The sequence below is a fragment of the Haliotis rubra genome, unplaced genomic scaffold (assembly GCF_003918875.1).
Source record: "Haliotis rubra isolate DU_JTF1 unplaced genomic scaffold, ASM391887v1 Scf960, whole genome shotgun sequence".
NCBI lineage: Eukaryota > Metazoa > Mollusca > Gastropoda > Lepetellida > Haliotidae > Haliotis > Haliotis rubra.
The window spans coordinates 94,686-121,082 of record NW_025767702.1 but is presented as its reverse complement, the minus strand read 5'-3'; the positions used below and the strand labels follow the sequence as shown (position 1 = coordinate 121,082).

General features: G+C 42.6%; 1 protein-coding gene across 1 annotated transcript; it reads right to left on the bottom strand.

Annotated features, from left to right (window-relative positions):
* Positions 1-6,508: 6,508 nt before the first annotated feature.
* LOC124265117 (polysialoglycoprotein-like) lies at positions 6,509-25,446 on the bottom strand. Its single transcript, XM_046699909.1, has 4 exons — positions 24,808-25,446; positions 9,266-9,278; positions 7,822-7,968; positions 6,509-7,721 (listed from the first exon to the last, which is right to left on the bottom strand). The coding sequence occupies exons 1-4, from the start codon at positions 25,444-25,446 to the stop codon at positions 6,574-6,576; spliced, it is 1,947 nt and encodes a 648-aa protein (XP_046555865.1). The 3' UTR covers positions 6,509-6,573.
* Positions 25,447-26,397: the final 951 nt, after the last annotated feature.

The following is a 26,397-nucleotide window of genomic DNA, read 5'->3' as shown; positions in this document are numbered from 1 at the left end:
TTGTCTCTGTAGTTGTGTGTGTAGTTGTCTCTGTAGTTGTGTCTGTAGTTGTGTCTGTAGTTGTCTGTGTAGTTGACTCTGTAGTTGTGTGTGTAGTTGTCTCTGTAGTTGTGTCTGTAGTTGTGTCTGTGGTTGTGTCTGTAGTCTTGCCTGTAGTTGTGTCTGTAGTTGTGTCTGCAGGTGTCTCTGTAGTTGTGTCTGCAGTCGTCAATGTAGTTGTCTCTGTAGTTGTGTGTGTAGTTGTCTCTGTAGTTGTGTGTGTAGGTGTCTCTGTAGTTGTGTCTGTAGTGGTGTCTGTAGTTGTGTGTGTAGTTGTCTCTGTAGTTGTGTGTGTAGGTGTCTCTGTAGTTGTGTGTGTAGTGGTGTCTGTAGTTGTCTGTGTAGTTGTCTATGTAGTTGTGTGTGTAGGTGTCTCTGTAGTTGTGTCTGTAGTTGTGTCTGTAGTTGTCTCTGTAGTTGTGTCTGTAGTGGTGTCTGTAGTTGTGTGTGTAGTTGTCTCTGTAGTTGTCTCTGTAGTTGTGTGTGTAGTTGTGTCTGTAGTTGTGTCTGTAGTTGTGTCTGTAGTTGTGTCTGTAGTTGTGTCTGTAGTTGTGTCTGTAGTTGTGTCTGTAGTTGTGTCTGTAGTTGTGTCTGTAGTTGTGTCTGTAGTTGTGTCTGTAGTTGTGTCTGTAGTGTGTCTGTAGTTGTGTCTGTAGTTGTGTCTGTAGTTGTGTCTGTAGTTGTGTCTGTAGTTGTGTCTGTAGTTGTGTCTGTAGTTGTGTCTGTAGTTGTGTCTGTAGTTGTGTCTGTAGTTGTGTCTGTAGTTGTGTCTGTAGTTGTGTCTGTAGTTGTGTGTGTAGTGTGTCTGTAGTCTGTGTGTAGTTGTGTCTGTAGTTGTGTCTGTAGTTGTGTCTGTAGTTGTGTCTGTAGTTGTGTCTGTAGTTGTGTCTGTAGTTGTGTCTGTAGTTGTGTCTGTAGTTGTGTCTGTAGTGTGTGTCTGTAGTTGTGTCTGTAGTTGTGTCTGTAGTTGTGTGTGTAGTTGTCTCTGTAGTTGTGTCTGTAGTTGTGTCTGTAGTTGTGTCTGTAGTTGTGTCTGTAGTTGTGTCTGTAGTTGTGTCTGTAGTTGTGTCTGTAGTTGTGTCTGTAGTTGTGTCTGTAGTTGTGTCTGTAGTTGTCTCTGTAGTTGTGTCTGTAGTTGTGTCTGTAGTTGTGTCTGTAGTTGTGTCTGTAGTTGTGTGTGTAGTTGTGTGTGTAGTTGTGTGTGTAGTTGTGTCTGTAGTTGTGTCTGTAGTTGTGTCTGTAGTTGTGTCTGTAGTTGTGTCTGTAGTTGTGTCTGTAGTTGTGTCTGTAGTTGTGTCTGTAGTTGTGTCTGTAGTTGTGTCTGTAGTTGTGTCTGTAGTTGTGTCTGTAGTTGTGTCTGTAGTTGTGTCTGTAGTTGTCTCTGTAGTTGTGTCTGTAGTTGTGTCTGTAGTTGTGTCTGTAGTTGTGTCTGTAGTTGTGTCTGTAGTTGTGTCTGTAGTTGTGTCTGTAGTTGTGTCTGTAGTTGTGTCTGTAGTTGTGTCTGTAGTTGTGTCTGTAGTTGTGTCTGTAGTTGTGTGTGTAGTTGTGTCTGTAGTTGTGTCTGTAGTTGTCTCTGTAGTTGTGTCTGTAGTGGTGTCTGTAGTTGTGTGTCTGTAGTTGTGTCTGTAGTTGTGTCTGTAGTTGTGTCTGTAGTTGTGTCTGTAGTTGTGTCTGTAGTTGTGTGTGTAGTTGTGTGTGTAGTTGTGTCTGTAGTTGTGTCTGTAGTTGTGTCTGTAGTTGTGTCTGTAGTTGTGTCTGTAGTTGTGTCTGTAGTTGTGTCTGTAGTGGTGTCTGTAGTTGTGTCTGTAGTTGTGTCTGTAGTTGTGTCTGTAGTTGTGTCTGTGTAGTTGTGTCTGTAGTTGTGTCTGTAGTGGTGTCTGTAGTTGTTTGTGTAGTTGTCTCTGTAGTTGTGTCTGTAGTTGTGTCTGTAGTTGTGTCTGTAGTTGTGTCTGTTAGTTGTGTGTGTAGTCGTCTCTGTAGTTGTGTCTGTAGTTGTGTCTCTAGTAGTTGTAGTGTGTCTGTAGTTGTGTCTGTAGTTGTGTCTGTAGTGGTGTCTGTAGTTGTGTGTAGGTGTGTCTGTAGTTGTGTGTGTAGTTGTGTCTGTAGTTGTGTCTGTAGTTGTGTCTGTAGTTGTGTGTGTAGGTGTGTCTGTAGTTGTGTCTGTAGTTGTCTCTGTAGTTGTGTGTGTAGTTGTGTCTGTAGTTGTGTGTGTAGTTGTCTCTGTAGTCGTGTCTGTAGTTGTGTCTGTAGTTGTGTCTGTAGTTGTGTCTGTAGTTGTGTCTGTAGTTGTGTCTGTAGTTGTGTGTGTAGTTGTGTGTGTAGTTGTCTCTGTAGTTGTGTCTGTAGTTGTGTCTGTAGTTGTGCCTGTAGTTGTGTCTGTAGTTGTGTCTGTAGGTGTCTCTGTAGTTGTGTCTGCAGTCGTGTCTGTAGTTGTCTCTGTAGTTGTGTGTGTAGTTGTCTCTGTAGTTGTGTGTGTAGTTGTGTCTGTAGTTGTGTGTGTAGTTGTCTCTGTAGTTGTGTCTGTAGTTGTGTCTGTAGTTGTGTCTGTAGTTGTGTCTGTAGTTGTGTCTGTAGTTGTGTCTGTAGTTGTGTCTGTAGTTGTGTCTGTAGTTGTGTCTGTAGTGGTGTCTGTAGTCGTGTCTGTAGTTGTGTCTGTAGTCGTGTGTGTAGTTGTCTCTGTAGTTGTGTCTGTAGTTGTGTCTGTAGTTGTGTCTGTAGTTGTGTGTGTAGTTGTCTCTGTAGTTGTGTGTAGTTGTCTCTGTAGTTGTGTGTGGTTGTCTCTGTAGTTGTGTCTGTAGTGGTGTCTGTAGTTGTGTGTGTAGTTGTCTCTGTAGTTGTGTGTGTAGGTGTCTCTGTAGTTGTGTCTGTAGTTGTGTCTGTAGTTGTCTCTGTAGTTGTGTCTGTAGTGGTGTCTGTAGTTGAGTCTGTAGTTGTGTGTGTAGTTGACTCTGTAGTTGTGTGTGTAGTTGTATCTGTAGTTGTGTCTGTAGTTGTGTGTGTAGTTGACTCTGTAGTTGTGTGTGTAGTTGTCTCTGTAGTTGTCTCTGTAGTTGTGTCTGTACTTGTCTCTGTAGTTGTGTGTGTAGTTGTGTGTGCAGTTGTGTTTGTAGTTGTGTGTGTAGTTGTGTGTGTAGTTGTGTGTGTAGTTGTGTCTGTAGTTGTGTCTGTAGTTGTGTCTGCAGTCGTGTCTGTAGTTGTGTCTGTAGTCGTGTCTGTAGTTGTGTCTGTAGTTGTGTCTGTAGTTGTGTCTGTAGTTGTGTGTGTAGTTGACTCTGTAGTTGTGTGTGTAGTTGTCTCTGTAGTTGTCTCTGTAGTTGTGTCTGTAGTTGTGTCTGTACTTGTCTCTGTAGTTGTGTCTGTAGTTGTGTGTGTAGTTGTGTCTGTAGTTGTGTCTTTTGTGGTGTCTGTAGTTGTGTGTGTAGTTGTCTCTGTAGTTGTGTGTGTAGTTTTCTTTGTAGTTGTGTCTGTAGTTGTGTCTGTAGTGGTGCCTGTAGTTGTGTGTGTAGTTGTGTGTGTAGTTGTGTCTGTATTTGTGTCTGTATTTGTGTCTGTTAGTGTCTGTTGTTGTGTCTGTAGTTCTCTCTGCAGTTGTGTCTGTAGTCGTGTTTGTAGTTCTCTTTGCAGTTATGCCTGTAGTTGTGTCTGTCTTTGTGTCCGTAGTCGTGTCTGTAGTTCTGATCGTAGTTGTGTCTGTAGTTGTGTCTGTAGTCGTGTCTGTAGCTGTGCCTGTATTTGTGTCTTTAGTTGTGTCTGTAGTGGTGTCTGCAGTCGTGCCTGTAGTTGTGTATGTTGTTGTGTCTGCAGTTGTGTCAGCAGTCGTGCCTGTAGTTGTGTGTGTAGTTGTGTCTGCAGTCGTGCCTGTAGTTGTGTCTGCAGTTGTGTCTGCAGTCGTGCCTGTAGTTGTGTCTGTAGTGGTGTCTGTAGTTGTGTGTGTAGTTGTGTCTGTAGTTGTGTCTGCAGTCGTGACTGTAGTTGTGTGTGTAGTTGTGTCTGTAGTTGTGTCTGCAGTTGTCTCTGTAGTCGTGTCTGTAGTTGTGTCTGTAGTCGTGTCTGTAGTTGTGTCTGCAGTCGTGACTGTAGTTGTGCATGCAGTTGTCTCTGTAGTTGTGTCTGCAGTCGTGCCTGTAGTTGTGTGTGCAGTTGTCTCTGTAGTTGTGTCTGTAGTCGTGTCTGTAGTTGTGTCTGTAGTCGTGACTGTAGTTGTGCATGTAGTTGTGTCTGCAGTCGTGCCTTTAGTGGTGTGTGTAGTGGTGTCTCTAGATGTGCCTGTAGTTGTGTGTGCAGTTGTCTCTGTAGTCGTGTCTGTAGTTGTGTCTGTAGTCGTGACTGTAGTTGTGCATGTAGTTGTGTCTGCAGTCGTGCCTTTAGTGGTGTGTGTAGTGGTGTCCCTAGATGTGCCTGTAGTTGTGTGTGTAGTTGTCTCTGTAGTTGTGTGTGTAGTTGTCTCTGTAGTTGTGTGTGTAGTGATGTCTGCAGTCGTCCCTGAGGTTGTGTCTGTAGTTGTGTCTGTAGATGTCTCTGTAGTTGTGTGTGTAGTTGTGTCTGTGGTTCTGTTTGTAGTTGTGTCTGTAGTTGTGTCTGTAGTTGTGTCTGTAGTTGTGTCTGTAGTTGTGTGTGTAGTTGTGTCTGTGGTTGCGTCTGTAGTTGTGTCTGTAGTTGTGTGTGTAGTCGTGTCTGCAGTCGTGCCTGTATTTGTGTGTGTAGTTGTGTCTGTAGTTGTGTCTGTGGTTGCGTCTGTAGTTGTGTCTGTAGTTGTGTGTGTAGTCGTGTCTGCAGTCGTGCCTGTAGTTGTGTCTGTAGTTGTGTCTGTAGTTGTGTCTGTAGTTGTCTCTGTAGTTGTGTGTGTAGTCGTGTCTGCAGTCGTGCCTGTAATGGTGTTTGTAGTTGTCTCTGTAGTTGTGTCTGTAATGGTGTCTGTAGTTGTGTGTGCAGTTGTGTGTAGTTGTGTCTGTAGTGGTCTCTGTAGTTGTGTCTGTAGTTGTGTCTGTAGTTGTGTCTGTAATTGTGTCTGCAGTCGTGTCTGTAGTTGTGTCTGTAGTTGTCTCTGTAGTTGTGCCTGTAATGGTGTCTGTAGTTGTGTGTGCAGTTGTGTGTAGTTGTGTCTGTAGTGGTCTCTGTAGTCGTGTCTGTAGTTGTGTCTGTAGTTGTGTCTGTACATGTGTCTGTAGTTGTGTGTGTAGTTGTCTCTGTAGTTGTGTGTGTAGTTGTCTCTGTAGTTGTCTTTGTAGTTGTGTCTGTAGTTGTGTCTGTAGTTGTGTCTTTTGCGGTGTCTGTAGTTGTGTGTGTAGTTGTCTCTGTAGTTGTGTGTGTAGTTGTATTCCTCCCGGGAACCTCCTCGAGAAGTAAAGGAAGCAGACTGATGTTTTCAGTCTCCTCCTCGTCTCTTGTCACAGCATCACCAGCATCTGTGTCATCAACCTCAACTCCTGTCACTGAAGGCGTCACGTCGGGATCTCGGGGTGTTACTGACGCCGAGAGGACGAGAAGGGGAACTAGACTGCTCACTGCAACAGACGGGGTAAACATCTTACGTCATGCCAGTGTCAGTGTCAGTGATTGCAAGGATACATAGATTAGGTATTAAGCAATAATTTCTGATGTATCTGGACACGACTGTGTCGCCTTTAGTTTGCTAATGTGAATATGTGTATGTGAATGAGTAGGTGAATACATCGAAGGGTGCGTGACCGATGGTAGGACTTGTCCATGGTGAAGCGGAAGAGTGAGTGAGTAAGAGAGGCGATATATCGTCGTGTGATTGGGCGGATGTATTGGCTTGTGAGTGACTGTTGGGTGGATGTATTGCTTGTGAGTGATTGGGTGGGTGAATGTATTTCCGTGCAAGTGATTGCTTGGGCGAATGTACTGGCGTGTAATCGATGGGGTGGGTGGATGTATTGGCCTGTGAGTGGATGTTTTCGGATAAAAGTGATTGGATGGGTGCTTCTACTGCCGTGTGAGTGATTCGGTGGGTGGACGTATTGCTGTGTGGGTGATTGGGTGGGTGGACGTATTGCTGTGTGGGTGATTGGGTGGGAGTATGCATTGTTGTGTGGGTGATTGGGTGGGTGGATATTTTGGCGTGTGGGTGATTGGGTAGACTTGACCACCATAATCTCCTAGTCGACGTTGCCCCTCCTCCATACTGTCCACGTCCACTTAACCGGCCGACCCCAGACACCTGCTGATCCCGTGTCTATTGTCCTTCTCCTTCTCGTCTACTTGTCCACGCCCACCCGCCGCCTCCAGTATTGACTGCCAGTCTCCAGATCGACCAACTTTCGTGGTGCGGATTCAACACCTACCTAGTGGACACCTGTATTACACAGGAATTAACACGTACCAAAGTGTACACCTACATTAAACATGCATTACACCCACCTAGTGGACACATAGTTTCCACGGTGTTATCTTTACATGTACACATTACTTTAGCCAACATCGGCCATGCAAACAACAAACAAGTGTATCTAGTTAATAGTTTAGTTCGTAACTCTCCGCCGACGTATCACACTAAGCCTAGTTTCAGGCTGGTCAATGCCTTCTTCCTTTCTTTGGGGATTTCTTTCTTTGTCTACCTTTGGGCCCTCTGCTCTTCTTCTCTTTGCTCGTCCTCTTCCCACCACGTCCTTTCTTACCACGTCTGTACTTTTTTCCTCTCTTTTTGCCTTTAGGCTTCTTTGTTGGAGCCTGCATTGAAGCAATTGTTGTTGTTGACGCTTCTGTCGTCGCCAATGCTTCTGTTGTGGCTTCTGCTTCTGTAGTTGCTTCTGCTTCTCTAGCTGCTACTGCTTCTGTCATTGCTTCTGCCTCTGTTGTGGCTTCTGCTTCTGTTGTAGCTTCTGCTTCTGTTGTCGCTTCTGCTTCTGTTGTAACTTCTGCTTCTGTTGTGGCTTCTGCTTCTGTTGTGGCTTCTGCTTCTGTTGTCGCTTCTGCTTCTGTTGTGGCTTCTGCTTCTGTTGTGGCTTCTGCTTCTGTTGTGGTTTCTGCTTCTGTTGTCGCTTCTGCTTCTGTTGTTGTTTCTGTTCCTGTTGTGGCTTCTTCTTCTGTTGTGGCTTCTGCTTCTGTTGTGGCTTCTGCTTCTGTTGTGGCTTCTGCTTCTGTTGTGGCTTCTGCTTCTGTTGTCGCTTCTGCTTCTGTTGTTGTTTCTGCTTCTGTTGTGGCTTCTGCTTCTGTTGTGGCTTCTGCTTCTGTTGTCGCTTCTGCTTCTGTTGTCGCTTCTGCTTCTGTTGTGGCTTCTGCTTCTGTTGTGGCTTCTGCTTCTGTTTCTGTTGTGGCTTCTGCTTCTGTTGTGGCTTCTTCTTCTGTTGTCGCATCTGCTTCTGTTGTCGCTTCTGCTTCAGTTGTTGCTTCTGCTTCTGATGTTGCTTCCGTCGTCGCTACTGCTTTGGTAGTTACCTCTGATGCTGTTTCAAGACCTGGCAAGACCTCGCCACTCTCGCCACTGCTCCCCTCATCACTCCGCCCACCACTTTTCCCACCACGTCTCCCACTACGTCCGCCACCACGTCTCCCACTACGTCCACCACCACGTCTCCTAGCACTCCTCCCACCATTTCTGGAGCCGCTCTCCCTTGACTCCCTAGATGATCTTTCAGCTGACTTCAATTCCCGTGATGCTTTCTCCTCCGAACTCTGCTTCCCCCCTCCGCCTCCACCTCCTGGTTCTCGACCGTGACCTCCTCACCCACCTCCACCTCGGTCTTCTACTGGCTCTCTTCGGCCTGGACTCCACAGATGTATTCCTCCCGGGAACCTCCTCGAGAAGTATAGGAAACAGACTAATGTCGTCAGTCTCCTCCTCGTCTCTTGTCACAGCATCGCCAGCATCTGTGTCATCAACCTCAACTCCTGTCACTGAAGGCGTCACGTCAGGATCTCGGGGAGTTACTGACGCCGAGAGGACGAGAAGGGGAACTAGACTGCTCACTGCAACAGACGGGGTAAACATCTTACGTCATGCCAGTGTCAGTGTCAGTGATTGCAAGGATACATAGATTAGGTATTAAGCAATAATTTCTGATGTATCTGGACACGACTGTGTCGCCTTTAGTTTGCTAATGTGAATATGTGTATGTGAATGAGTAGGTGAATACATCGAAGGGTGCGTGACCGATGGTAGGACTTGTCCATGGTGAAGCGGAAGAGTGAGTGAGTAAGAGAGGGCGATATATCGTCGTGTGATTGGGCGGATGTATTGGCTTGTGAGTGACTGTGGGGTGGATGTATTGCTTGTGAGTGATTGGGTGGGTGAATGTATTTCCGTGCAAGTGATTGCTTGGGCGAATGTACTGGCGTGTAATCGATGGGGTGGGTGGATGTATTGGCCTGTGAGTGGATGTTTTCGGATAAAAGTGATTGGATGGGTGCTTCTACTGCCGTGCGTGACCGATGGGTGGACTTGTCCATGGTGAAGCAGAAGAGTGAGTGAGTAAGAGAGACGATATATCGTCGTGTGATTGGTTTGGTTGATATGCTGGGGAGAGAGTGATTTGATGGGTGGATGTATTGCTTGTGAGTGATTGGGTGGGTGGAGTATTAGTGATTGGGTGGGTGGATGGGTGGATATGATGGGGATGGGGGAGTGGTTGGATGGAATCGCTTGGTGGGTAAGCAGACAGACAGAGAAGTTTATTTCTCAACCAACCAACGGTGGTACATGAGAATACATAAATACATAGGTAAACAAGTATATACATGGCAAGTGGCTGGACATGATCATTTGAATATTACTTAGTAAGTGATTTAAACAATACATTCAGAAATGACTTTAAGTTCTTTAAATGTTTAGTAGTTTTATTACATAATAGATAGGTATTTCGCTGTTGGAGAAGGGTTTCACATCTAAAGAGATAGTGAAACTCATCTCCAACAACTTTAGCGTTATACAGTTTACATATTCCTTCCTCTTTTGGAATAGAATGCCATCGGCCGGTTTCAATTGGTAGGTTATTGTTGCAAGTTCTTAGTTTTAATATAGGAAAATATATACTGTAAACCATTAAAAACGCAATTGGTGTTTGTTGTCCTGAAACTTACAAAAGTTCTATTGACGATTTTTTCCTGCGATACAGAGGATGTAGGGATAAAAGGCTGTTATTCTGGCCCATTTCGAGTTCGAGTCCCGGAGCATTCCTCTCACATGAACTTTGATACTTAAAACTGAACCATTGACATTTCTCGTAAACACAACCACATTCATGATCACGTTGTGCACATGCATTACCTGCATCCAGGCCCTGTAAAAACACAAGGAATTGTGGAACTCAATCACTTTGAGAAAATGCCACACTTGACACAAGACGAAAGGAATCAGGTTATCGGTATGGTCAGCCAAGGTGCTTCAGATGTGATGATTGCCAGGCACTTTAATGTGCATCCATCCACTGTAAGTCGACTCAGACAACGTCTACGGGCTACCGGAAGTGTTGCTGATCGTCCGCGACCTGGTGCACCACCTGTGATAACAGCTCGACAAAACCGCAATATCCGAGTTTCACACTTGCGAAATCGGTTCCAAACAGCTGATGATTAGGCAAGGAGGACAATTGGGACAAGTCAACGTCATTTCAGCGCCCAAAAGGTGCAAGGACGCCTTGCTGCCTTCAACATCCGGTGTCGTCACCCGTACCGTGGTCCAACCTTATTGCATCGCCACAGACTTGCCAGACAGCGATGGGCAGCAAATGGGGCCAATCTTGGCAACAGGACATGGCCAGATGTCATTTTTTTTAGATGAATCCAGGTTTAACTTATCCTTTGCAGATGGACGTCAACAGATTTATCGACGTAAAGGAGAAAGACTTGCGCCAAACTGTGTCCTTGAACATGATCGTTTTGGAGGGGGTGGTGTCATGATCAGACCACAGACCATCAGAGGCTGCAGACCATCCAACAGCTGTTCCTGTTCCAGCTGTCTTTCAATGCTCCAAAGACTGCGAGTATGTCTTGCAGCGCACGGTGGACACACACGATGTTGACTGCAAGTGACCCCCTCCTTTGTGTGATGTCGTTGTTACGTCACTGATGTTGTTGTTGACTGGACATGAAATTATTCACAGATGTTCACTTTAAACATATCTGCCAGTTAGGTTTATATATGTTGAAACTAGTGAGAGTAAAGAAAGTATGAATGTCAAATTGCGTTTTTAATGGCTTACAGTATATATTCCTGGGTAAGTATAAGTAGTTTTCAAAGCATAGTTTATCTTTAAAACATTTATAAAATTGACCTTTAGAACTAGTTTCTATGGAGCTACGCCAGTGAGGTAAAAACTTATCGTTTAGAATAGCTTCAACTTTTAAGACCAGCCATGACGTGGTGACATTATGGGGGTTTGAGAAAACCTCTGATAAACCGCAGGTATTATGTATTCTTGTAACAAAAGATATCCATCGGAGTTGACAACCAAAGTTATTAACAGAGATAAAATTATACATCAGTGAGGAGAGTGTACAGTATTGGTTATTTGTTGCTACTTTATGCCAAAAAGAAATAACTAGTTTGTATAATTTGATGTAGAGCGGTTTTCGGCCAAACTCGCCATACACCATAACGTTTGGAGTGCAGCTTCGAAGACCAACAGCAAATTTAACAAATCTGAGATGTACTTTTTCTATAATGTTCAGGTTTTCAAATCTCCATACTTCACAACCATGAAGGAGAATTGGACTTATCATAGTATCAAACGCTTTTAGGGTACAATCAATAGGTAGGTTTAAATTTCGGGCTTTTTTCAAAAGGGCAAACATAGCTTTAGCTGCATTTTCTACTAGCGCTTTCATACCTGTCAAGAACCTACCATTTCTATGGAACCTAGGCCAAGATACGTATATTTATCTACTATTTCAATTTTACTGCCCCCCAGCGAAAAGGAAAATTTTGAGTTGGCTGTTTTCGAGGGCCCACCTCCAAAGATGACAATCTTAGTTTTAAATAGATTAACGTTGAACCAGTATTCCTGGAAGTTATTTAATCATTTCTGAAGTTCCTTAGGTGATTCACTGAAAATGAGAGCGTCGTCGGCATATAATAAGACAATCAAATGTAACCAATGGTAAATGTCATCGTCGATGCATTTTCAGAGTTCACACCTGTACATTCATTCCTTAATAAGGAAGATTCAAGATCATTGATAAAAATAGAACATAGCAGTGGTGTGCAAAACAAGCAAGTCAGTGCACTAAATCGATAGATATATGATTGACTGAGTCGATATGAATCCGTGAGTAAGTGAATCTGTCATTGGGTGATAAGTGGACAGTACGAGCGTCGACTGAGAGGATGATACAGTCCACGCAGCATCCAACATACGGCAGAGCCTGACCACCAGAATCTCCTGACAGGACCAACATACGGCAGAGCCTGACCACCAGCTTCCAGGCAATTGTCAACGTCCCACCAAACCTAACCACCAGAATCTCATGACAGTGCCAACACACGACGAAGATTGACCACCATAGTCTACTGGCAGGGCCAACATACGGCAGAGATTAACCACCAGAATCTCCTGGCAGGGCCAACATACAACCGAATCTCACCACCAGAGACTGCTGGCAGGGCCAACATACGACAGAGACTAACCACCAGAGACTCCTGACAGGGCCAACATACGACAGAGATTAACCACCAGAATCTCCTGGCAGGGCCAACATACAACCGAATCTCAGCACCAGAATCTCCTGGCAGGGCCAACATACGACAGAGACTAACCACCAGAATCTCCTAGCAGGGCCAACATACGGCAGAGCCTGACCACCAGCTTCCAGGCAATTGTCAACGTCCCACCAAACCTAACCACCAGAATCTCATGACAGTGCAAACACACGACGAAGATTGACCACCATAGTCTACTGGCAGGGCCAACATACGACAGAGACTAACCACCAGAATCTCCTGGCAGGGCCAACATACGACAGAGACTAACCACCAGAGACTCCTGACAGGACCAACATACGGCAGAGCCTGACCACCAGCTTCCAGGCAATTGTCAACGTCCCACCAAACCTAACCACCAGAATCTCATGACAGTGCCAACACACGACGAAGATTGACCACCATAGTCTACTGGCAGGGCCAACATACGGCAGAGATTAACCACCAGAATCTCCTGGCAGGGCCAACATACAACCGAATCTCAGCACCAGAATCTCCTGGCAGGGCCAACATACGACAGAGACTAACCACCAGAATCTCCTAGCACGGCCAAGATACGACCGAATCTCACCACCAGAGACTGCTGGCAGGGCCAACATACGACAGAGACTAACCACCAGAGACTCCTGACAGGACCACCATACGGCAGAGCCTGACCACCAGCTTCCAGGCAATTGTCAACGTCCCACCAAACCTAACCACCAGAATCTCATGACAGTGCCAACACACGACGAAGATTGACCACCATAGTCTACTGGCAGGGCCAACATACGGCAGAGATTAACCACCAGAATCTCCTGGCAGGGCCAACATACAACCGAATCTCAGCACCAGAATCTCCTGGCAGGGCCAACATACGACAGAGACTAACCACCAGAATCTCCTAGCACGGCCAAGATACGACCGAATCTCACCACCAGAGACTCCTGGCAGGGCCAACGTACGACAGAGACTAACCACCAGAGACTCCTGACAGGGCCAACATACGACCGAGCCCAACCACCAGAATCTCCTGGCAGGGCCAAGATACGACCGAGATTAACCACCAGAATCTCCTGACAGGACCAACATACGGCAGAGCCTGACCACCAGCTTCCAGGCAATTGTCAACGTCCCACCAAACCTAACCACCAGAATCTCATGACAGTGCCAACACACGACGAAGATTGACCACCATAGTCTACTGGCAGGGCCAACATACGGCAGAGATTAACCACCAGAATCTCCTGGCAGGGCCAACATACAACCGAATCTCAGCACCAGAATCTCCTGGCAGGGCCAACATACGACAGAGACTAACCACCAGAATCTCCTAGCACGGCCAAGATACGACCGAATCTCACCACCGGAGATCTCCTGGCAGGGCCAACGTACGACAGAGACTAACCACCAGAGACTCCTGACAGGGCCAACACACGACAGAGATTAACCACCAGAATCTCCTGGCAGGGCCAACATACGACAGAGACTAACCACCAGAATCTCCTGGCAGGGCCAACATACGACCGAGCCCAACCACCAGAATCTCCTGGCAGGGCCAAGATACGACCGAGATTAACCACCAGAATCTCCTGACAGGACCAACATACGGCAGAGCCTGACCACCAGCTTCCAGGCAATTGTCAACGTCCCACCAAACCTAACCACCAGAATCTCATGACAGTGCCAACACACGACGAAGATTGACCACCATAGTCTACTGGCAGGGCCAACATACGGCAGAGATTAACCACCAGAATCTCCTGGCAGGGCCAACATACAACCGAATCTCAGCACCAGAATCTCCTGGCAGGGCCAACATACGACAGAGACTAACCACCAGAATCTCCTAGCACGGCCAAGATACGACCGAATCTCACCACCGGAGACTCCTGGCAGGGCCAACGTACGACAGAGACTAACCACCAGAGACTCCTGACAGGGCCAACACACGACAGAGATTAACCACCAGAATCTCCTGGCAGGGCCAACATACGACAGAGACTAACCACCAGAATCTCCTGGCAGGGCCAACATACGACCGAGCCCAACCACCAGAATCTCCTGGCAGGGCCAAGATACGACCGAGATTAACCACCAGAATCTCCTGACAGGACCAACATACGGCAGAGCCTGACCACCAGCTTCCAGGCAATTGTCAACGTCCCACCAAACCTAACCACCAGAATCTCATGACAGTGCCAACACACGACGAAGATTGACCACCATAGTCTACTGGCAGGGCCAACATACGGCAGAGATTAACCACCAGAATCTCCTGGCAGGGCCAACATACAACCGAATCTCAGCACCAGAATCTCCTGGCAGGGCCAACATACGACAGAGACTAACCACCAGAATCTCCTAGCACGGCCAAGATACGACCGAATCTCACCACCAGAGACTCCTGGCAGGGCCAACGTACGACAGAGACTAACCACCAGAGACTCCTGACAGGGCCAACATACGACAGAGATTAACCACCAGAATCTCCTGGCAGGGCCAACATACAACCGAATTTCAGCACCAGAATCTCCTGGCAGGGCCAAGATACGACCGAATCTCACCACCAGAGACTCCTAGCAGGGCCAACGTACGACAGAGACTAACCACCAGAATCTCCTAGCAGGGCCAACATACGACAGAGATTAACCACCAGAATCTCCTAGCAGGGCCAACATACGACAGAGACTAACCACCAGAATCTCCTGGCAGGGCCAACATACAACCGAGCCCAACCACCAGAATCTCCTGGCAGGGCCAACATACGACCGAGATTAACCACCAGAATCTCCTGGCAGGGCCAACATACGACAGAGACTAACCACCAGAATCTCCTGGCAGGGCCAACATACGACAGAGACTAACCACCAGAATCTCCTGGTGGGGCCAACATACGACCGAGATTAACCACCTTAATCTCCTGGCAGGGCCAACATACGACCGAGCCTAACCACCAGAATCTCCTGGCAGGGCCAAGATACGACAGAGACTAACCACCAGAGACTCCTGGCAGGGCCAACATACGACAGAGACTAACCACCAGATACTCCTGGCAGGGCCAACATACGGCCGAGCCAACACCACAGAGCCAACACCACAGATCCAACATACGTGAGAAGAGGTCAGTTCTCTCCCTGACCATTACTTACCCAACAGGACACACAACAGCAGGACACTCCTGCCGCACATGGTGACGTGTCTGTGTGACTGGTGTGTGGTTGTCGGGCTATATAACCACCCGATGTTCAACATACGTCACGCTCCCGGGACATGACAGGAATATCAATCAAGGGAACGTTTCAAAATTAAACCAAGGTCGTACTTCTACGCTTTCGTCACAATGTTGCCACAGTTTAAACATGGTTTACACACGCTACACTTACTAGTGCATCATTATTTGCATCCTGTTCATATAGCATCCTTGATGCATCCTGTTCATATAGCATCCTTGATGCATCCTGTTCACATAGCATCTTTGATACATCCTGTTCATAGAGCATCCTTGATGCATCCTGTTCATATAGCATCCTTGATGCATCCTATTTATATAGCATCTTTGATACATCCTGTTCATATAGCATCCTTGATGCATCCTGTTCATATAGCATTTTTGATACATCCTGTTCATATAGCATCCTTGATACATGCAGTTACAAAACACAGTAGTACCTCCATTAATTTACCTGATACTCCGTAATATTACTGGAACTGTTCAAAGTGGGTTGAAATCACACAACTTAATTCCCTACATTCTATTATATAGCACTATGTACAACACCATCTCTGGTGTCCACGTCATGGTAATGCTAGAATGTTCCTAAAAGCAGCGTAAAACTAGACTTTCAGCACAATTCAACCACAAACAAACAATATGTATAACCATATATAATACCATGTGTAATACCTGATATAATACCATGTATAAAACAATCATGTATAATGGATATATTATTCCACATATACCACCTATAATGACATGTATAATACCACATATAATACCGTGTATAATACCACATATAATACCGTGTATAATAACACATATAATACCGTGTATAATACCACATATAATATAGTGTATAATACTACATATAATACCGTGTATAATACCACATATAATATAGTGTATAATACATATAATACCGTGTATAATACCACATATAATATAGTGTATAATACTACATATAATACCGTGTATAATACCACATATAATATCGTGTATAATACATATGATACCGTGTATAATATCACATATAATATCGTGTATAATACCACATAAAATATCTAGTATAATACCACATATAATACCGTGTATAATACCACAGATAATACCGTGTATAATGTCACATATAATACCGTGTATAATGTCACAGATAATATCATGTATAATACCACATATAATATCGTTTATAATAGTACATATAATTTCGCGTATAATACTACATATAATACTATGTATAATACCACATATAACATCGTGTATAATACCAAATGTAATACCAAGTATAATAACATATAATACCGTGTATAATACCACATATAATATCGTGTATAATACGACATATACCATCGTGTGTAATACCACATATAACACCGTGTATAATACTACATAAAATACCGTGTATAATACCACATATAATACCATGTATAATACCACATATAATACCATATATACTCTCCCAAAAAAGAAACGCTTCATGAAAATAGCAATTTCATGTAGCAATTTATGTTTTGAAACACCACAACAAAACGCACCATCCGTAAATACCCGTATTTAACAGCATGATTTTCAATTTCGGCGTGTAGTGTCACAGAATAAACAATTCACATGCAATGCACTTGAAAGTTAGGGATCACATAGTCTCAATGATGGGTATAAAAGGTTGATCGCTGTCTGTCGATTATTCACTGTATTTGGAATATTGTTGACGAACGCAAATGCCACGTCTAGTGAAGCCAACCGCCATATCGCCATTGGTTTGCTTGAAGCTGGCCAGTCTCAACGTGCAGTTGCCCGACGCATGAATGTTCACCAAAGCTGGGAGAGATGTCGCCGGCAGAATGCGGTAGCAGATGCCCCTCGTAGTGGGCGACCTCCAGCGACCACTGCGGCGCAGGATCGCTACATCCGGGTATATCACCTGCATCATCGAACAGCTACGGTGACCAGTACCGCTCGACAAATACCCGGATTGAGGAGCCTTTCTACACAGACCCTCAGGAACAGGTTGAGAGAGGCTGGTTTACGTGCCAGAGGACCTTATTTTGGCCCTGTGCTTCGACAACAATATCGTCGACATCGAGTTAAACGGTGCACCAACGTTCAGGCCTGGAACCTACCGAATTGGCGTAGAATCTGGTTCAGTGATGAATCACGATTTCTATTGGAACGACGCGATGGAAGAATGCGGGTGTACAGACGTCGACGTGAACGTTTCGCCGACGCTTTCGTTCCCGAGGTGGACAGATTCAGTGTTATGATGTGGGGAGCGATCACCTGCCGTAGGAGAAGTGATTTGGTGATGATCCAGGGCAACCTGACAGCTGAACGGTACTTTGACGAAATCCTACGCCCACACCTCCTTCCCATCATTGATCGCCAGAGGGAGTTGTTTCAACAGGACGATGCCAGGCCCCACACAGCACGTTACACTAGAGACTTCTTCCAGAACCACAACATCAATGTGCTCTCCTGGCCCTCGAGATCACCGGACTTAATCCCGATCGAACATCTGTGGGATGCCCTGGACAGACGGGTGCGACGCCATAACCCTCAGCCCAGACACCTCAGCAACTCGCACAGGCACTACAGGCAGAGTGGGCTGCGATTGGGCAATACGAGATTCTGAGACTTATTCATTCGAAGCCGAGGCGATGCCGTGCAGTTCTGTATGCCCACGGTGGTCACAAGAGGTATTGACTTCAGCCCCACCACACGTCTCAATGTGACACTCAAACTGACTTTCCTCGAGTTGGTGCCAAAGACGGATAAGTCTGCATAACACCATATCTAATACCACATATAACACCATATCTAATACCACATATAATACCGTGTGTTATACCACATATAATACCATGTATAATACCACATATAACACCATATATAATACCACTTATAACACCGTGTATAATACCACATATAATACCGTGTATAATACCACATATAACACCGTGTATAATACCACAGATAATACCATGTATAATGCTAATGTAATACCGTGTATAATACCCCTTATAATACCATGTATAATAACACATATAATACCATGTATAATACCACATGTAATATCATGCATAATACTAAATATAATACAGTGTATAATACCAGATATAATACCGTGTATAATAAAACACATAATACCATGTATAATACCTCATGTAATGGCATGTATAATACTACATAAAATACTGTGTATAATACCAGATATAATGCCGTGTATAATACCACATGTAATACCATGTATAATAACACATGTTATACCTTCTATAATACCACATGTAATACCTTGTATAATACCACATGTAATACCATGTATAATACCACATATAATACCGTGTATAATAACAATGTGATACCGTGTATAATACCAGAGATAATACCATGTATAATACCACAAGAAATACCATGCATAAAACCACATATAATAGCGTGTATAATACCAATGTAATACTGTGTATAATACAGCATAAAATATCATGTATAATAACACATATAATACCATGTATAATACCACATATAACACCATATATAATACCACTTATAACACCGTGTATAATACCACATATAATACCGTGTATAATACCACATATAACACCGTGTATAATACCACAGATAATACCATGTATAATGCTAATGTAATACCGTGTATAATACCCCTTATAATACCATGTATAATAACACATATAATACCATGTATAATACCACATGTAATATCATGCATAATACTAAATATAATACAGTGTATAATACCAGATATAATACCGTGTATAATAAAACACATAATACCATGTATAATACCTCATGTAATGGCATGTATAATACTACATAAAATACTGTGTATAATACCAGATATAATGCCGTGTATAATACCACATGTAATACCATGTATAATAACACATGTTATACCTTCTATAATACCACATGTAATACCTTGTATAATACCACATGTAATACCATGTATAATACCACATATAATACCGTGTATAATAACAATGTGATACCGTGTATAATACCAGAGATAATACCATGTATAATACCACAAGAAATACCATGCATAAAACCACATATAATAGCGTGTATAATACCAATGTAATACTGTGTATAATACAGCATAAAATATCATGTATAATAACACATATAATACCTTGTATAATACTACTTGGAATACCATGTATAATACTACATTTAATACAGAATATAATAATACCAGATATAATACCGTGTATAATAAAACATATCATACCATGTATAATACCACATGTAATACCGTGTATCATACCAGAGATAATACCATTGGGAGATAAACATCATGTGTTGGCGAATTTCCGGGTGTTATTGAGTATTTGAAGCACGGTAATATTTCATTTGAAACCTCCGGCTGACGCCGTCGGAAATTCGCCAACACATGATGTTTATTGACATTGTAAACACAAAAGTAAACCGAAAGGTCCACACACGTTTTTTTGTGTCTGCTCTCATTGACATCGAGTACGGGTACAGCAGTGAAATGTCATCAGCCGGCCGTTTCGGCTGTTCCCATGGTAGCATCTGGAACTGCTCATTTGTGACGTAATTCGGACTTTACGTCACAATATGATTTTAATGACGTCATTACAGCTGACGACGTAACAATACAATGGTGTGAGCGATGTTTGTATGTATTAATACGCAGAGAATTTCCGGGAATCAAATACCATTTGGTCACGGTTTTCAACCAATCAGATTAAAGAACACATTGACTTTTGGTTTACAATGTAGAATATCACATGTAATACCATGTATAATACCACATATAATACCATGTATAATACCACATGTAATACCATGTATAATACTACATATAATACCGTGTATAATACCAGATATAATACCGTGTATAATACCACATATAATACCGTGTATAATACCACATATAATATCGTGTATAATACCACATGTAATATCATGTATAATACCACATGTTATACCGTGTATAATACCTCATGTAACACCATGTATAATACCAGAGATAATACCATGTGTAATACCACATGTAATACATGTATAATACCACATGTAATACCGTATATAATACCACATGTAATACCATGTATAATACCACATGTAATGCAATGTATAATACCACATGTAATACCATGTATAATACCACATATAATACCGTGTATAATACCACATATAATACCATGTGTAATACCACATGTAATACCGTGTATAATACCAGATATAATACCGTGTATAATACCACATGTAATACCATGTATAATACCACATGTAATATCATGTATAATACCACATGTAGTACCGTGTATAATACCACATGTAATACCGTGTATAATACCACATGTAATACCGTGTATAATACCACATGTAATACCGTGTATAATACCACATGTAATATCATGTATAATACCAGAGATAATACCATGTATAATCCCAGAGATAATACCGTGTATAATCCCAGAGATAATACCGTACATAATACATAGGACATAAAATATCACGCACAATAAGATCTTATTTGAAACAAAGGATAAAGGTATGTATTTTCGAACTGTTTCTCTTCCCGGGGTTTACTTTAACCATTCCATCTGTTTTAAGTAAGTCATTCTTACTGAAACTTCGGATCTTTTAAACACAAAGATCAAGAAATTACGAACACCACTCTCCCGTTTCAGACATATTAAATAGTCATGATCTTGTGACAGACAAAGGCAGGCATTCTGATATATCAAGAGACAACCGATGATGTAAATCAGGACATACTGTATTGGTGAACAACTTCCTAAATAATATACGTTATATCATCCCTTCGGCATGAGTTCATCAATCATCGTTACCTGCTTGCGTAAACTTGTTCTACCTCTGCTACTCTGTACATCCCACGGGCTTCACATGCAATCCCTAGTCATCACATCACTGGTTTCCTCTATTAACTTCTTGTTGCATATATATTACCCTGTTTCATACCTGCTTGACAAGGGCGGTGGGGTAGCCTAGTGGTTAAAGCGTTGGCTCGTCACGCCGAAGACCCGGGTTCGATTCCCCACATGGGCACAATGTGTTAAGCCCATTTCTGGTGTCCCCCGCCGTGATATTGCTGGAATATTGCTAAAAGCGGCGTAAAACTAAACTCAGTCAGTCATCCTGCTTGACAAAGATACAAGAATTTGAATAAAGAAGTTGTTCACCCACAAAGTTTGTCCTTATCTGACTCTCCAAGTTCTACAACATGCCACTGAAAGAAGATGATGTAAATTTCCTGCAATGTATATATACCATACCATGGTACTACAATGTATATATACCGTACTATGGTCCTACAATGTATATATACCATACCATGGTCCTACAATGTATATATACCATGCCCTGGTCCTACAATGTATATATACCATACCATGGTCCTACAATGTATATATACCATACTGTGGTACTACAATGTATATATACCATACCATGCTCCTACAATGTATATATACCATGCCATGGTACTACAATGTATATATACCATGCCATGGTCCTACAATGTATATATACCATACCATGGTACTACAATGTATATATACCATGCCATGGTCCTACAGTGTATATATACCATACCATGGTCCTACAATGTATATATTCCATACCATGGACCTACAATGTATATATACCATACCATGCTCCTACAATGTATATATACCATACCATTGACCTACAATGTATATATACCATACCATGGTACTACAATGTATATATACCATACCATGCTCCTACAATGTATATATACCATACCATTGACCTACAATGTATATATACCATACCATGGTACTACAATGTATATATACCATACCATGGACCTACAATGTATATATACCATACCATGGACCTACAATGTATATATACCATACCATGGTACTACAGTGTATATATGATATATCCTGGTACTACAATGTATATATACCATACCCTGGTACTACAATGTATATGTAATATACCATAGTACTACAATGTATATATACCATACCATAGTCCTACAATGTATATATACCATACCATGGTACTACAATGTATATATACCATACCATGGTACTATAGTGTATATATACCATACCATGGAACTTCATTGTATATATACCATACCATGTTCTTACAATTAATATATACCATACCATGGTACTACACTGTATGTATACCGTACTATGGTCCTACAATGTATATATACCATACCATGGTCCTACAATGTATATATACCATACCATGGTCCTACAATGTATATATACCATACCATGGTCCTACAATGTATATATACCATACCATGGTCCTACAATGTATATACACCATACCATGGTCCTACAATGCATATATACCATACCATGGTCCTACAATGTATATATACCGTACCATTGTCCTACAATGTATATATACCATACCATGGTACTACAATGTATATATACCATACCATGGACCTACAATGTATATATACCATACCATGGTCCTACAATGTATATATACCATACCATGGTCCTACAATGTATATATACCATACCATGGTCCTACAATGTATATATACCATACCATGGTCCTACAATGTATATATACCATACCATGGTCCTACAATGTATATATACCATACCATGGACCTACAATGTATATATACCATGCCATGGTCCTACAATGTATATATACCATGCCATGGTCCTACAATGTATATATACCATATCATGGACATACAATGAATGAATGAATGAATGAATGAATTAATTAATTAATTGTCTTTATTTCCTCCAATAATGTCGGAGAGTACAATGAATTATGACATGAATACAAAATACATGATTATGTACAAATCATTTTAAAATGTGAAAGAAAGTTAAGCATATGTATATATAATACGTATATATAATACACTGGGGCGTCACTGAATGGATTACAAATCATAGGTAGATCCTGCTCTGTAGGTTCCAGGAACTAATGTTCCTGGCTACAATGTCGATGAACTGGGCCCACATGTGGATGTCCATGTTATCCACGATAGGGGTGATTCCGCCAAGTAGAGTGATAACTCTCGTGTTATCAGAGCTACTCTCCAGATTGATATATGTTTCTAGAGGCAAGATATCGAACAATCGTTCATACATTTTATTTCTTTGGCTAAACAGTTCACTGCAGCACAACAACTGGTGCTGCACGATATCATCTGTCTCCTCACGACATATAAGACAGAGTCCAGCACTGACCGGTAGTATCCCAAGCTTTACTATGGCGTACACAGGCCTGCTGTACAGGTCAAACAGTAGGCACATGTTCCACAGTCTATGGGACGAGAGGCCCGTGTGTATAGCAGTAAACCGTTGTAAGTCGGGCCGCATGGATAACTGCTTTCTCCATACTGACTTCTCTCTGGTAAACACTGCTTTATTACATATAGTTTTCCACTCATATTTTGATGGAAAGAATCCCTTATCTATGTAATGAAGCAGATATTGATACAGTTCATACTTCGCACATATAGTAATCAAGTCATGAATAACAGAGTTTTTGTTGAAGTTACCACTTAAGAACTGTCCAAATCTGAAATAAAACAGTAGCTTGATCATTTGGGTTGAGCTCGCGCGACATATTCTGCCGAGGTAGCTCAATTTCTTTTTGTCAATCGTGGCCTCCATACTGCAGATTCCGAGAGTCTGTGTGGTAGCAGCAGTTGGAGACCGCACATGGAATCCTTGAATGATTCGTGCAAAGTGTCTCTGCAACCTCTCTAATTCTTCTATTTCTGGTCTTGTGATGTTAGCCCGCAGTTCACATGAATACAGGGCACTTGCTAAGATAATACGCTGCCAGATCTTAGCACAGATTACTGGGTTCAAGCCTCCTGCTCTAAGACCAACGTCTTTGAGAGATGCTATTATCCGCCTAGCAGAAGAACAAGCTCGACTCGTTCTCTCACTTTGGTTTTTGGTATGAACTAGAGATCCTGCGTATATTGTACTATTTTGTACAGGCACGTGAATGTTATTCAGTTTAAAGTAAGGTTCCTTGATATCCTTCTCTCCGCCCTTGAACACAAGAACGCAACTCTTGGCTGGATTGTAGCACAACCTCCACAGGCACGAGTAATCATGTACAATGTTGAGTGAAGCCTGCAGTCCATGATAAGTTGTACTGATCAGGGTCGTGTCGTCTGCTAGCACCACTGAAGGTATATGATGTTGTCCAATCAACGCTCCCCGTTTAAGGTTGTCGAGTTGTGTGATCAGATCATTGATGTAAAGGAGGAACATCCATGCAGACAACACTCTTCCTTGCCCCACTCCTTGTCTGATTGGGAAAGTACGACTCGTGATGCGGTTGTACTGAACACATGCAGACGCTTCTTTGTACGAGTGTCTAATCAAGTGCCACGCTCGTCCGATAGCGCCTATATCAAACAATTTGAATAGAAGTCCATTATGCCAAATCCTGTCGAATGCCTTTTCATTGTCCAAGAATCCAGCATAAATATTTGATTCTCTCTCCATGTAATACGCTATTGTCTCTTTCAGTATGTGAACAGCTATGGTTGCCCCGTGTTCTTTTCTAAATCCACACTGAAGTTTGTTTGGAAATTCAGGATTAGTTACTTGTACATGATTTTCAACTTTGCCTAACAATATCTTTTCAAACAGTTTACTGAAGGCTGAGGTTAACGTGATCCCCCTATAACTTGCTGGGTCAGTCTTGTCCCTGTTGTTACCTTTATATAATGGGAGAATAGTTCCTATCCGCATTGACTTGGGTATGTAACACATCTCAATTATGAGGTTAAACAGCGAGCCAGATGATCGTACAGACATGGACCTGCAAATCGGATATGTTCATTAGTAATAAGGTCTGGTCCTGGCGCTTTCTTCAACTTTAGTGATTTCACTACAATTTGAATGTCAGATACAGAGACACCATTTTCCAATATTGGGTCATACGATGGGACATCAGAACGTTCTATCTCTTCGACCGCATTGTTTATAGATTCAAAATGGTCAGCATCGAAGTTGTTGCTTTCGTATGGCGAAAGTAGGTCACAGTAATACTCCGACCACAGGTCGCATACTTCAATGGGAGTAGAGGCACATTTATCTTTATACTTAATGCTGCTCTGTACATTTGATGCAACTTTCCTTCTCTGTTTCTTAACAGTTCTGTAAAACTCGGCAATGTCAACTTCACTAGCTGTGTTAATTTCAACATATTTCTCTCTTTTCCATTTTCGTTCCGCTGTTCTCATCTGTTGTCTGAACTCTCTCTTTGAGTCTTTATAGCCTATGTAAGCTTGGTTGTATTCTTGTCTTGGTTTCCCCTTGGATACCCAGTGGCGCTTTGCTTGTCTCATCTGGAAGTGGTAATAGTCCAGGTTTGATCCTTTCCAATAGGGTTTAAGGTATGGTCTGTACACACCACGTGGTATATAGGCAGCTGCTGCTGAGTGTAGACATGTTGTGATGGTATCCAGATAGTTGTCAATAACATCCTCTGTCACAGTCGCACTGGGGAGTATCCTACCCAACTCTATAGCCACTTTAGACTCGTACATCTTTACATCTGTCGTGTTGGCCTTACTCCATTTGAGAGAACTACATTTCCATGATTGTGTTCCAGTGAGAAATGAATCATTCATAAATGTGACCATCACTGGCACATGATCGGATACATCATATGGAATAGTGTAATTGGTGACGGTCTCTAGCAGTGATGACTGTATCGATTCTGGAATGAAGATGTAGTCTACAGTTGAACTCTGTGTGTTAGATTTGTTTCGCCATGTTGATGGTATATTGTTCATATCCTGGTATGTTGGAATCATATTCCGATCTGATAGATACCTTTTCAATAGCACTGAACGTCGTGAATTCGGTTTGTTGAAAATGTCCGTATTCACATCTCCACACAATAGCGTTACACCAGTGTAAGAGAGCTCTGTGTCGAACATGCATTTTACACTATCTTCATACGTTTCATAATTCTGGTTTGAAGAGGGTAGATGTGCACAAACAATAGACAGATCAACACAATGTTCACGTTGTATTGTTGCAGCACACAGTCTGTCGCTTACAGTCTCATGTACATACAAGTTGTGACTTAATGTTTTCTTCACCAGTATTGCCACACCTCCTTCACCTCTCGTGCTATTTTGTGAGGACTTAATGGTTACAGCGCAATCGTAATCGCCTTTCATTTGTTCGAAGTAACACTTAGTGTTATCCGTTAACCAATGTTCTGTTATAGCCAGAATGTCACAAGTATCAGCAATGTTTTCAAGGTAATTACTGTTATACATTGCACCACGTATATTCCATGTGGAAATGCAAAGCATGATAATGTAGTATATGAGACGTACAGCCATGGTGAATATCTAGTATGTTCTGCTTTGACCTGACTTTGAGTAGGGTATCCATTCTCTACATTTAACATATTTTGGCCAGAAGTTTTAATTTTCTGTTATCAGTTTGGCATTCCTGCTGTCTACGTTCACTCTTAAAGTGTA